At 39.7% G+C, this 15,075-nt stretch overlaps 1 protein-coding gene across 3 annotated transcripts in view; it reads left to right on the forward strand.

The window, feature by feature from the left end:
* MAGI2 (membrane associated guanylate kinase, WW and PDZ domain containing 2) overlaps window positions 1-15,075 on the forward strand; it is a 708,774-nt gene that overhangs the window by 679,044 nt on the left and 14,655 nt on the right. For all 3 annotated transcript variants that reach the window (XM_042872317.1, XM_042872319.1, XM_042872318.1), the window contains one exon: window positions 6,098-6,236. In XM_042872317.1, coding sequence (XP_042728251.1) covers window positions 6,098-6,236 — 139 coding nt within the window. The remainder of the gene's footprint in view (window positions 1-6,097; window positions 6,237-15,075) is intronic.

Genomic DNA, 15,075 nt, shown 5'->3' on the forward strand with positions numbered 1-15,075 from the left:
ATAGTGATGTCGCTTAAACACTCCATAGGAATATTATCTTCTCATTATTGCCAGAAAACATGGTGCCCAATTTTATACCTCAGTTGTTCTTATGCATGGATGGATAGTCTGAATTAACTCGAACTGAAGCAGATTTTATTAAGAGACATTTCCCATACACACAAACTACTTTCTTATTTACGTTTAAGTCATTAATATTCAACTTTAAAAGCATTAAGCAGAGGGCAGCTTTCTGTGTTTGAACACTGTAAGAATATAAGAGAGGAACATTGTCTTCATCAAATGCCATCAGATCAAGAGAAGCACTGATGAATTTGGGTAAGCGTTTATACAAAATGCATATTCTGCCAGGGTCACATTTGGTAGGAAAAAAGAAACACAATGGGAAATTAATTTGTATAAAATTGCCAGATTCATAGCTGGAACGAGCATATTTCTTGAGAATAAATACAGATGGCAACAGTTGTGCAAGCTTCCCAGGCCACCTTGCCAATGCACTTCAGCCTTTAGCTGGTGGGTATGCCTGATTGCTAAGGCTTTGTTGTCTCTGCTGAAGACTGCCAGGAAGGTTACAAATCAGGGCTGCTTCAATTTCCACGGGGTGCCATGATGCAAGGCCTGCTACTGAGAGCAGGAAGAGGTCCATTGACTGGTTTGCATGACTGGCATCCCAATCACTGATGGCTAGCAATGAGTTGTATTCATTATAGCTCTGGATACTGACTCTGTGTAATGACATCTTCTAGTTAGCATTTATTCTAAAGAGTCAAAGACAGTCTAAAGCTTTATGAGATTAAAATATTGGGCTTCATGGGCAGCACTCTCAAACCGTTCCTGTGCTGTTAGTGTGTTTGAAATGTAATGATTAGGATGCACGCATCCTCTCAGACAGTCATGCAAAAATTACACCTGAATTGTGGAGCTGGAGGTGTGATTTTGCAGGCTTGGAGAATTTTTGTTGTTGTTAATTTCTTAAGAAAAATGAAATCCATAAGTTGAAAATGACAGAGAAACTGAACACCTTGCAAAATGATAATGCTGCTACATTGAAGCTTATCTTTTAGAACATTTGCGTGTCTCGTGTTAAAAGCTTTATATCTCTACAGAAAGCATTGTGCTGAAATTCCTCGTAAAAATAATGGTCTGATATTCAAATGTGCCACATTCAATGAAAGGAGCAAATGTCAAAAGGTCATACCCAATAAACAATTCAGACACTCAAACCATGATGATACAACTCCTGTTAGATGGATGGTGTCCTATTAAATGCAGAAGGAAATTTAAGTAAGTCAGATGGATATCCAAATAATCCGCAAGGAAAGCATAAAAGGTAATAAGGTAACAGAAATACATTAAAATAAATACGAAGAGAAGGAAAGTATCACTGAGAATGTGTAAAAACTTGAAGTACTCAGTGTTTTCTTCCTATCAATCTTCATCAAAATATTCAGAGAGATCACCTTTTCAACAGTACACCTTTCAACAAAAACAAATAAGTAGAGATAAGAGTAAGGAAAAAGATGCTTAAAGAATTTTGAAATTAAAGTCAGCTGAACTTGCTGATGTTTGTGTATGCTCAATGACTTAAAGAAAAAAATTTCTACACTATTTGTGATTGGTTCTCCAAGAACTTATGGAAAACAAGGAAGTTAGTGGCAGACTCAAGAAAGGAAAACATGTCCTCTACATCTAAAATAGAATAGCAAAGTTCCTTTAACTTTCATTTTCAGAAATAATCTGTGACAAGTTATCAAAAAGTTGAAAAAGAATGTGAACAAAAATTGCAAAAAATAAACCTTGTCAGATCAGTCTGATTTTCATTTCTTATTTTTATTTTTATTTCTTTGTGTAAAAATGGGAAGAAGAAGGTATAAGGCATCTTGTTTTCACCTTTCAGCACTCCCTTATAGGAAATTCTTATAAATGGGATGGAAAAATGGCATCTAGGTGGAGTCGCTGTCAGGCAGTTACTGAAAATAATCACTCTCAAAGGATACCCTGAGTGGTTTGCTCCTGAATTACAAGTGTACTTCTGAGGAGTCTGTAATAAAATAAGCTCAATTCAACAAATTAATTAATAACTGGAGACTTATTGCTAAATAGCAAAATTCATTGATGCCAAAGTCCTTAGTCAAAGAGAACTTAAGAAGACTTTGAGTTAGATTTCAGAATGAACTTTTTGTACTGAAGTAGTCAGTATGAAACACACTGTGCTTCTGTTAGGGCTAAGAAATCAGATGCACTTTTAAAATAGGGAATAAGACTGTAGAGGATAAATTTGGAATCTAAGCCAACTATGAGTCACAAATCTGATGTGCTACAAAAATGCAAAAACCTCATTATTAACCAGAATGCTTCTCCCACATGGGAAGAATTTTATCATTTTGATCAGTTCTGCCTACCCCCAGCTTAGTAGTAACTCCAGTCTGGGGATTATGTATGAACTTGGAAGTACCCAAAGGAGAATTACCTTAAAAAGATCATGTGTGGCATGGGGATAAAACTGTGGGAGCCAGCTTTTGATCCTGAAAGGAGAGCAATGAGGGTTCACTGTGAGACAAGCTTTCTAGAATAGGGAATAGGTGAACGGTTGGACTGGATGATCTCTTAGGTCTTTTCCAACCTTGGTGATTCTATGATTCTATGATTCTATGATTCTAGACCTGCTCACCCTCATCTTAGCCTTACCTCTGTCCTCACCTTGGTATATCCAAGCTCCTCTTCAATAATCACTGAATCTTGAAAAGGCAGAAATATCCCCAGAACAATATTTTATGTCTGTTTCTCTTCCAAATGAGTGATCTACACCAGCAGCATCTGTAAAGGATCATGAGAGAAAGATTTGTTTTATGACAAGCTTTTTGCTTTCTGAGCAGAGTAGAGGAGAAAGCACTTCTGAATGCCTGGACTGAGAGAAAGTACATGGCATGAAGGCCTTGTACCAAACATCAGAGAATCCATACGGGCAGGGGGAAGAAAGGAGAGGTTATAAATGTTAGCTTCAGAAAAAAGTAAGAATAGGAATTGGTACCTTATTAGATGCACAGGAAACTAGTTCTCAATCAAGATTTTCTTTTTACCTGAATTCCCCAGATATGAGGAAGTCTAATTGAAGCTCTTCCCAGGGCAAGGCTGTTCATAGCATTTCTCTTCTGTGTTGTTTTTCTTATCTAATTCGAGCTGGACCTGTGCTGCACAGCTGCCGTAATTCAGTTATACATCAGTCAGCCACAAGACACAAATGCAGGGAAAACAATTAACCCTCTGCTCCTGCCTCTATTTATTTTTCCTCTGGTCTCAATCCTTGTAATGGAAATTTCAGAGTACCCAATTTTTGCGAACTTGTTTCTTTACTATCCTTCACTCACATACTGAAGATGCTAGGCTTTTTTTTGCTTTAAGCTTTCCAAGGTTGTTTGTGCATATGATTTTGTATTAAAAAGAGGGACTATCAGATCAGATACTCTCTGCCTCCATAAAAAGCAACCTACTGAAATACAGAAAAGGTTACACCGATACAAGGTAGTTCCTGTACATTGACCAATGAGAACAGAAGAAAGGCAAACAGCAAGGGAAAATGTGGCATTAACATAACCTTTTTACATATTAAACTGTATTAAAATTTCTTTCCGTCTTTCTGCTCTGGGGTGCAGGACTGTGCGTGCTCTGAACAACATTCACTGTTTCTCATTTTGAAGGCTATTTATCAAGGAGTGATGAAAACAACTCCTTCGTTTGATCTAATCTGGCACTTCTTTTCTCAAAACACGCTAACAAGATCATTCTAAATACCTTCTGCAAAACGTGGTATATCCAGGCAGCACGCCACAAAAAAAGAACTGTCTTCAAACCTTTGGAAAGTGCAGCCTGACTTTCACAGGATTTCTATGAGGATTTTGTTGTTTCATGGCATTTGGAAGCAGGCTCTCTCAAACTGGTGGCATTTTGTCTGCATTTGTCTTTCCTTGTGGGGAGAGTGCTATAAATCTATGTTTAATCTTCCTGTGATGTAAGTGGTAAGAGGGGTTTTCTGGTCTTGCTCTGAACATGTGAAGCAGCTACATCCAACTGGCCCTGCAAAAGTCAGGGTGACACCGGAGACCTTCACGGCCAACCACTGTGTGATCCCAAGAGCACATCTGCTTGTGTCACTGCTGGATGTCAGCAGAAGTATCTAAAAATCCATACTGCGTGCTACATCCATTACTCCTAACAGAGAAAATCATCTAAGAAATAAATTTGCACTGCAAAAAATACAGCCTTTTGGCATCAAATAATCCTGAATTTTTCCTCCGCTGCTCAATCTGCAGCAAATTCCAAACATAATAGCAAGGCTCTGAGGTTTTATTTGAATCGATGACTTTTTAGTTAAATAAAGTACTGGAAGAGATTGCATTGCGGTACTCTGGAAGAGTTCTTAAAATAGACTGCAACTCCTATTGACAAGGCATGAATTCCTATTGAGAAACACTGGCACAGTGCTTTTAGTAGCATTCTTTCTGCCTCTGAACAGAAGTAGGGACTAGACAACTTCTTGACATCCCTTCCAGTTTTCTTTGATGCAAGCAGTCTTGTTGACATTTCATATTATGCAAGTTTATTTGGTAAATAGTGTACTGCAGACTCAGGAAGGAAAGAAAGCCTCTGGAGGATTACACTTTCAGTTGACAGAAATACAATAGCAGCAAAGAAAGCATACAAAACAGAAAGCCTTCCAGTGTCCAAGGCCAGCAAAGAGCTGGTTTTGTCAACAGGAGCTTGTAAGAGGAAAAGGAAGCGTTCATCATCCAGAGATCTGTACAGTCTCTTTAAAACCCTCTCTTGGATGTACGCAGCATTGTACTTTCAGTGTGTTGGGTGTGCACAGCTCCCCACAGTGAGGAATACACAGATGCAGACCGAGGCAGGTGTGACCCCCCTGAGCAGCTGTGCTCTCATAGCACTGATAAATGAGTTTGCTGAGCCCACCCAGCTCAGACCCTCATGCAGCTCTCGGCAGCCCAGTTCCTGGACTCGCACCTCTACTGACACCAGGATCTCCATCCAGGTGTTCCTTCTAACAGCACATCTGCAATGCAGCTGCAAAACCTCACCTCTGGAGGCTGCAGTGCTGCTCATACGGGGCTGTCACCTTGCCATGCTGCTCACTGGACCATCCCGCAGAGTTAGTGTGTGGCCGTGGTACTGCACCAAGCTGCAATAGAACTACTACCTGCTCTTTGTGCTGCCTGTCATGCTGACCATGCAAAGTGAGCACTCTGATGTTCAGTGCAGAGGTTTCCTGCACCCAAAGCTGGTTTCTCTGTGAGTGAAGGGCACAACCAGAACAAGGCAAGATCCGAGGGAGTTCAAGGAGGGAGACACAGACAGCAGTGCCCTGCTTTGTAGCTAGAGAGATAGAGGCAGAAAAGTACTAAGGAGGCTGAATGACTGCAAAGCAGCCAGGAAAGCGGCAACAGAAATCTGTAGTCAGAGGTGTGGGGATTGATGATCTGAGCAGACACCCCAGCGAAAACCACCTGTGGGTCACCAGTGCAAATCACACTCCCTGAGAATCCAGCACATGTGCTTGATCTTGGTAGTGGCTGCTGCAGCAACTTGCCTTTCCTTCTTTAGTCTGCAACACTAAATTTGGTGTGAAATCTTGCTGCCAAGATTTGGATAGTCCAGTGGTAGATCTCAGCGTTTGTACTCTGATGCTTTCTTTTCTCTGTGAAAACAGTCAGTTCCATGCAGCAGTGGTGTTCTCAGGCTGGTACAACACCACAAGGTGAACTGTAGCATGGTAACATGCTTCCAGTGGTTCCAACATATCAAGCAGTTCACAAAACCTCTTTCGTATAGAAGGCACAAGACAGGTTACAAACACTTTGCTCTGATTTCAGCTGCAGATGAGCAGCATTTGATACATCCCATTCAGAATTCATCTTGAAGGTTATTTAATCTGCCAGTGATATCCTTCAGACAGACAGAAACAAATTTGCCTTGATGTGTCTGTCTGTCATTCAAGTAACCTGTGATGCATTGAATATGTCTCTTCCTGAAACGCTCATTTTCCTGCAATTCTGTCTCACTCAATGTTCTTCTTACCTGACAGGTAGGGGATCAAATAATTGAAATCAATGGAGAAAGCACAAGGGACATGACACATGCCAGAGCAATAGAGCTAATCAAGTCTGGTGGCAGGAGAGTGCGCCTGTTGTTGAAACGTGGAACAGGACAGGTCCCTGAATATGGTGGGTTTTCATCTTTATGATTTTCTATGTGCATGAACCTATATAAGTTAATTATACTGCTTTGGTGTTAAGTAGCAGTTGTGAATGAATATATTGTCATGTGCTAAGATATATTAAGTATGGACTTAAATGCTTACCTGAGTACAGATGGACTTGTTCACATTTAAGTGCTTTCTTGGCTCAAGGCCGCACACAGATGTATGTACATCACTGTCCTCTGCTGCCCTCCCAGCACTGGCAATGGCTTAGAAGATGTGCATTGGAGGAAGCACTTTGAACTCTTTAGAGGATATCTCTGAGTGTGCTGGGAGTTGCTGATTTGCCTGTAAGCTGTCCTTTCCTCTATTGGTACCTCTCTGCACATTTTCAATCACTGCAGACAGTCTTGTTGCCACATCATTTAGAGGCTCAGATTTAAACTCCAAGCATTAAAAAGAATGTACTTTGACAACCCTACCCTCTGTATTATCTCTGACAGTATACACAGACAATCAAGTAGAAGCCAAGTCTGAATAGAAAAGGAAACTGCTGACTGTGATAAGAAAGCAAGATTCATTCTTCTCACATTTCATTTCTGAGACTTTTTCAAATATTCCAAAGTGCGAGCCATTTAGACACTATAGAAACCTTATTTCACTGCTGAAGTGTCAAGAAATAAAAATAAGTTATCCAAAGGTAATTCAAAGATAAAAAGCACTTTTTTAAAAATTGAAATCAGGTCTTAAAGAACAGCATGACCATGTCATATGTTTACATAAGTTCTATGACGTATGCAGCTGGGCCTTAAATATCACAGAAAAATGTTTTTTAAATAAATGTTCCTTTACATCTTTATGCTAGTTCTTCCAAAAGTCCTTTAATTTTTTCTAATATTCTATTTGAAGTTCCAGAATCATTTCCCATTAGAATCAGTAATTGCAGTAGCATATGAAAATGCAAAGTAATACTTAGGTTTAAATGTAGGTTCAGGTCAGCCTTTGTTATCAACAAAAGCTCGTTACCTCAGTTGGAGGCATTAAAGTCAGTTCCACTGAAAGCCAGTGCTTTGCCAGCTCTCAGTCTATGGTAATTGCTCTATTTTCCTCTCTGAACGAGAGCCAATCCTATGGCTCAGGCAACACTTGGGACAGCGCTGGTTGCATTTTTACCAGCTTTCAAGAGGTTCTGGGTCAGAACCTGCTCACCTGGTGATAAAGTTGGTCAGTTGTATATTTTGTGAGTGGGAACAAAGCCAAAATGGCTGTCAGTGATTATGGGAAATTGGTACGAAGATCATTAATAACAATTTTAGCCAACCCCTCCAGGAAGACCTCCAACAGAGATTCAGATCACCTCCAAAACTTTTTTGTAGAGAGAGGTGCATCACTTTTAATGAAAGAATAAATAAGAGTCCACTACTGACTTAGCAATAATAATCCTTCTCAAATAGCAGAGCCATGTTCCAGCCATTCTCAGGTTCCTTGGAAAATGATTTAATTTTCTGGGGGTCATGGGATGCTACTGAGACCAAAGAATCCATGCCAGACTTGATTATAGTTTGGAGTCTTTCTGCCTTTCTTAAGTTCCACCTTCTGGATGGCACTTAAACCTAGGCTTGTGGGAGATCTAAAATGCTCATACAGTCTTATAGATCTGTACCTTACTACAAAGTCATAAGAAAATATAAATAAACAGGGGGAAAAAATATTCAGTGTATATCGTATTGTTCTGGGAAAACAAATCCTCCAACAGATGTAAAGGAGCATGAACTTTCCTCTCCTCAAAAGTACCTGATTGGGAAATATGGATAAACCACTACAGATCTGGGTGCAGTTTGTAGTAATAACAGGACAAAAATTAGATGAATTCACATGTAAGTTTAAAGTATTGCTCACCATATGGAAAGGCTTAGAGGAAAGGCAATGTAAAAATGCAGATTATTGTGATATATGCTCTAAGGAACTATTGGCACAAAGGCACGTTTAATGCTGGAACTTTGTAGGTCATGTTGACAATTGTACTTGATGATCTTAAAAATCTTTTCCAACCCAGATGATTCTATGATTCCATAGAAGTTGCTATCAGGAATTGTTGTTTAATGAGAGAGTTAATCATAATCGGCTGCATCACTGTTCCACATGGGAGAGCTAAGCAGCAGTGCTAGAAATTCATGTTTACCTACTGCACGGAAACAGCAGTAAAAGTGTTCAAAAATTACTTTGTAATGTACACATAGCCTACAGAAAGCATCAGAGCAGAGTAATATCTGCATGTCTGCAGTTCTTAATGTGAACATGACACTGGCAGAGAAAACACAGTGTTCAGTCTGCAGGTGAAATGGAAACAAAATAAGCAGCTGCTTTTGAAAAGATCTGATATTTCAGTCCTCCCTAAGTCCTTTCCAAAGCAATAAAAAGTGTTATATGAATAAACAGAAAGTGCACATAAAAATCAACAGCAACTTTTTTGAAAGTTACGAACAAATAGAAACGATGAACACCAAAGGGCACTTCTCAAGAAGGACAGGATTTCAAGGATAAAACAGCATGCTGCAAAGAGCATTTATCAGAGTGCTGAAGAAACCTCCAGAAAATAATTTTCCAAATTAAGGAAAACTGGGCACAAATAAGATTGTGACAAGTAAGCACAAGGACAAAGTGGACCTGAAGACATCCAAGTATTTCAAACACAGCAGTTATTTCTTCTTCCCACCAGAATTGCTCTGTTGAGCAGACTAATTGGAGCTTTTTTTTTACTGAAAGAATCACTCTTCTGTTGTTCTTAGCAAGTACATGTCAGAAATCTCTTTTATTACCATCAGTGTCCAGCTCTGCAGCCCCTCAGATGGAAATAGGACTTGGCTGAGCATCAAAATGCAAGGCTGAAGGGTTGACTGGATTGCAGCACTGGTGTGGCACAGATGTCTGGAGAGGAATAGAAACAAAGGAGAAGCATATCAGGATGCTTTCTTGGCTCTTCTCTCTCAGTCTCTGACAAGTGAAAGGTCAGGGCTTCCTAAATCAGCTGTAGGCAGGCTGCATTTCAAGCCCTTTCCAAGAGCAGTGGCTTTCAGACCCATGGTGTTAAGAAAGAAGGCTGTCTAGGATAGCTGAAACTAACTAGCTAAAAAATGCCACGTTATTGTCTTCCAGTCTTTAACTTTGTATTTTCTTAAAGCAACGTAATCAATTCTTTTTAAATTTCAGAGCCGTTGTTCCATTAGCACAAAATATGACAGCATGAATTTAAGTATAAGAATTATCAGTGGGAGAATGCTGTTGTGATTGGCATCAGTGAAAGCAGTGTTAAGAAAAAGCCAACACTGATAAGAAAGTGATCTGTGAAAGAGAAAAATGTAATCTGAAAAGCAGAAAGATTTCAGCAAAGAAAAGAAGAGCACTCCTGAGAGAGTGTAAATCCGAATGAGACATGTCTGTTTGTGCCACCTGGAAATCCGTGCTTGTAAGTGCATCCCAGGAAACTCTGGCTGAGCTGAGGCACTGCGTAAACCTAGGGAAAGGAATAAAGTGTGCTATAAAAGCACCATTTGCTTCAAAGCCAACTGCGAATTCTGCAAATTCCAGACATCCCAGAGCACTTCAGAGAGAGAAGGTCCCACGTAGCCAGAAATCCTGTGCTAGTGTCTTCTATCACAAGATACGTGAAGGAGTAGAGATATGATAAATGCTCTGAAAAAGAAGCTGATTCACAGCAGAGTAAACCAAAAGAAGATTAGAAAATGGATATTTTGTCACCCACAATTGCTGAACATGTTTGCTGAGGATAAGGATAGCCAAAGGAACTGGAATTCCAAAGAAGGTGAATTGCCACAGCTCATCCAAACCCAAAGAACAGCAGCACCATGTTTCATGGGAAATAGTTTGCCAGACTCAATCTCCAAAGAATCAAGACCGCAGTGAGAAATCATATTATAGTGCAAGTGCTGCTGGGGATCCCAATCCTCAGTGCCCAGGGATTGCTGCAGGAAATGCCAAGTTTCATACCCATCAAGATACACAACATTCACAAGCCAATGCTGGCACTGTGCACTTCTCAGCCCAGCAATAAATACACCTCGTTTAAAGCAGCAGGCCAAAATATTTCTCAAAATGTCTGCTTAATTCCCAATTTATGCATCCGTCAAAGTTATTGGCTTCAGCAGGAGCTGCTGCTTACTCACACTGTGGTTGTCTTATTGCAAGCACTTGTATTTTTCCGGCCTTATCCCTATCTATAACACCATCAGAAACAAATCTATGTTGCACAGCTGAGCATTGGGATGAAGAGGCATCCCTAAAGGCAAAACGAGGGAAAATTGTTCACAACATCCAAAAATAATAACATTCAAGTTTAAATAAAACTAACAAATCACAGCCTCTCCATCCAACAATGAGCTCTGAAAGAGGCAGGCTAATTCTAATGACAGTTCTGCCCCAGGAAGCTACAGCTTTCTTCAGCAACAACCAGAATTATTCTAAATATCAGTGGAAGAAGATTCCTAGGAAAACCTGTGGTGTTTTACTCTAAGTCTTGGCAGTGCTGGCAACTTGCTTCTTCTGGTTTACTGCTGCTAGCATTTCCTTTCATTGCATAAATCTACATTAGAATATGTAATTATAAGAAGTGCTTGAAAGTAATGTATTTTACAATAAAAAAACTGCAATCTGGGCTAAAAGGTGGAGGAGGCTGAGGCATGATTGACCTCTGAATGGCGATTTGTGGGTGGACTGTATCCCAGCAGCAAGGCACAACATCCACCCCCAGCTTGCTTCCCTGCTGGTGCCAAAAAATAGAAATACTGAATTTCACCCACGAGAAACATTTTAACGAAAGCCAAGGAACCAAGGCTTTCACAGCAGGACTTCACTTTCTATCAAGTTTCTATCAATTTTTGTCATTTTTCATTTAGTTCAAGCTGTTTAGCCTGCAGAAAGTTGGAAGTTTAAGGCACTCCAGTCCATTCACATCAATGTTTATGAAAAACGTCCTCTTTCCCTTCTTTGAAAATCGGGGTCCAGCCTTGCATGTACTTTGCTGGGACAATCAGTATCAGTGAGGTCTGGCACACAAGGGCTCTGTGTATCATGGTTGGCTGTCATTTCAGAGAATCTTAGAATATCCAGAATTGGAAAAGATCCATAAGGATCATCATGTTGCAACTTGATGGCTGTGTACAATGGCTTTTCTTTACCTTTCTCTGTGCATTTTCACGATGGGTGGCTTCACATGAGGCTTTATGTACAGAGCCCACTCTATGGACCATCATAGAATCATAGAATGGTTTGGGTTTGAAAGGACCTTTAAGATCATGTAGTTCCAAACCCTTGCTATAGACACAGACACCCCCCTCTAAACCAGGTTGCTCACAGCCCCATCCAGCCTGGCCTTGAGTACTTTCAGGGAGGGAGCATCCACAGCCTCACTGGGCAACCTGTTCCAGTGTCTCACCACCCTCACAGTAAGGAATTTCTTCCTAATATCTAGTCTAAATCTGTCCTCTTCCAGTTTAAAGCCATTTCACCTTGTCCTGTTGCTACATGCTCTTATAAGAAGTCCCTACTTAAGGTTTATGACGTGATTTTTCAAAGTAGGGTTTAGATTAATTTTTAGTTATTTAAGGAAGAGTTGTGCACATGACAAGTAAAGCTTCAGTATACATAAAGTCATTGCTGGCTAATAGATGAAAGTTGCCAGTTATTTAGCAAGGAGCCGTTTCTGAAAGGTCTTGAAGTAACTCTCAGTTCATGATCTAGCACTGCCCTATTGGCTGAGACAAAAAATGTTGGAGTTGATACCAGTGCAAGGATTTTTCATGCAAACTGGTTGGCACAGTTCTAAAATTTGTTATTTATTTGTTTTGCTTTTCATTTGTCATGACTCCTTCAAAAAGCACCTTGAGATGTACTCCGCACACACTGTTCAGGTGACTCTACCTCCTGAATATATACATGTAGCAGTTGAAATTATTCACTAATACTTAGACTTACAGCATGCTTATTTGTCTCGGCTTTACAGAAATACTTCTTTCCTGTTACATAAGCACTTTTTACTCGGGTCTTCTAAACTTACTAAGAATTCTCTGCTCTAACAATAATGAAATATCTTTATGTCACTGGTTCTGTTAATTCTAATGATTGGTCCTAGGCTGTTCCTCCCCTTCCTTTAGGAATGGTACCTTCCAGTCTCTCCATGTGCATGAAAAGTGACAAGCATGGGTCCCCATATTTCTACTTATTGGGCCACCCTAAAGACACGGTTTGTAAACTCTGCATGTATATTATCTTTCTCTAATATGCTTTTGTTTCTTGCAGTTGTTAATTGAGTATTTTCTATCTTTTTCTTACACTCTTGCTCTCTTAGTAGTTTCTAAATTCAACTCTCCTTTTATAACTGGTTATCTTAGATAACAGAGCACACCTACGCATTTTACAGAATTATTTTAATATCCTGCATATTTGGTTCTTAGATTTCCACTACTGCTAGTGCAAGAAGCACAGCCGTAGGTCTTCTATATATCTGTTTTTCCTCATGACAAAACTGCAGATAGCCAAAGCTATAATTACCCCCATCGTTATGGTCCTTGGCTTACAAAAATAGGAGTGATATGAAGGTGGAAGTTACACACTGATGTCAATTCATATTTATATGCAGTTTCTGGAAGAAATGACTAAGGTAAAATTGAAGACTATTTGGGAACCAGTCTGTAAGGCAATATGCATTTTTTAAACCTAGTGGCTTTGCTGAATTTATACATAACACTGTGCACATAATTTCAAGCTATTTTCCTGAGATCTGACTGCACAAGTTATTCAGACACAAAAAATTTATGATATACGTTTGTGGCCTAGAAACGATACCTGGAAAGCAAAGGAAAAGGAAAATGTGTTTTTCCTAGTTTTTCTTAATTGCTGTCATCACAGAAAACCCAGCAGTGTTCAGATGAATTCAGTCACCCTGCTATTATTGACTTTGCACACTGTAGTGTATTTGCTCTAATTATAAGGCAAGTTTCACACTATTGAAGCAGATAGATTGGAAAAGGAAAGGCTATTCCCAAAGCAATCCTCCAGCTACTGTGCTTTGAGCAGATCCTCACAGAATTCTTGCCCACAACACCGCCATCAGAAAGCTGTGTTTAAGTGACCAGTTTGGGGCATGCAAATCAGGGTAATTTAATCAATTGCTTGCAGGTGTTGCCTGTTAGAGCTTATTTCTGGCTTGTGCCTGCAAAGAAGAGTGTTTGGAAAGCAAATGTTCCCTAGTGTTTTACTAGTGCAGAACTGGACACATGTAGAGGCCATCAGAAAATTGCAGCAGTAGTTCAAGAGTCTGAACTGTATACATCAGTGTCTTTCCCCATCTGGTCTGAGATCCCTCAGCAACACATCAGAAGTTCCTGGGTAGCATAAAACCCTGAACAGCATCAGTGCTTGCAGTCATCCTTACCTTAGTTCTGCTTTGCTGACCTTGCTGTGTGAAGAAAAGTCATTCAGAGAGATCATGAGGTTAGAAACCGTGCTGGTGGTAGGCCAGTTTACAAGTCTACATTGTCACAGCAAGCTGCAGTTCTAGCATAAGTATTATACATTAAAAATCATTGGCTTTGTTTTTTCTCTGGTAGCATAACAGATACAGGAAATAAGTCTTCCTGAAACAGGTAGAAATTCAAATGCTTTATAAATTAGCTTGGTTATGCAGCCACACAGCGGATTATTTATTGGGCAGATAAAATAAAAACATCTGTCTTATAACATGTTTCACTTTCTTGTGTTTTTAATGGAACGGTGTGGTGGGACAGAGAGGGTTTTTCCTAAAGAGTCAGTTTTGCAAGGAGGCTTGTCCTAACCAGATGTACATGCTACCTTCATTGTAAAAAGCCCATCTGTTACAGCCCTGATCAAGGATGTGAATCAAATCTCCCGGCATAGGGAACAGATATGTCAGCCTTTCTGATATGTCTTGGAAGAGGCCCCTCTCATGACATTACAAGTCAGTCTTTTATGAGTCTGCGTTTCTCTCACAAGAGTTGTCCCATTTTGTGTAAATAATAACTTACTGAAGTTATCAGTAGGCTTAGTTGAATTTAGATATAGCAAAGGAGAGATGCAGTTGCTGGAAGGCAGTTTAGACAGTATATCCAGATAAGTGATGTCTGTTTAGGTTCTCTGCTCTCATGCAGGACAGGTTAGCTAGTGAGCACTGTATATCTGTGTTTGCAAAAAAGCAGGAAAAATTTGGGAGCATACATTGTGTTTTTGTTGTTTAGATATAGAAAATCACCACCCTTCAGAAATCTTCAGGCAGCTGCAAACTTCAATCTTCTAATTCTTTAACTCTGTTAGTGTGCCAGAAGCTTTTATCTTTGGGTAATACATGGCTAAAGCATCTGGGCCTGAACATTTAAGCCAGATACATCTACCTGTTCAGAGTACTGATTATATAATCCTATTCATCCTACTTTTAGTACTCACTTTACAAATCTCCAGAGCTGAGGTTGGATGTTATTTGAAATTTGAACTAGCCCATATATCATTCATCTGATGTGAACGCAAAAATCAATAGTCATTTTGGAAAAGTGCCCTTTCATTCAGGGACCACCTTGATGGAACTGTGAACATTCATTCATATTCATGCTGCATTTCCAATACCACCTTGTTGTTTCTAACAACGCCAACTTAATTTCAGGAACCTGCAGTGTGTTAAAAACAAAACAAAACAAAATGAAACACTGACTTAACCAAATGAATCAAAACACTGGTTAATAAAATTGGTCTAAAACCATCAGGCAATTGGAATATGAGCCCCTACAGGTTCTGGCTTTTTTATTGCTGCAAGTGAAAACTGTTCAAGGACAAAATTG

This window comes from Lagopus leucura, unplaced genomic scaffold (assembly GCF_019238085.1).
Source record: "Lagopus leucura isolate 7727_CA_CO unplaced genomic scaffold, USGS_WTPT01 Super-Scaffold_100008, whole genome shotgun sequence".
Classification (NCBI taxonomy): Eukaryota; Metazoa; Chordata; class Aves; order Galliformes; family Phasianidae; genus Lagopus; species Lagopus leucura.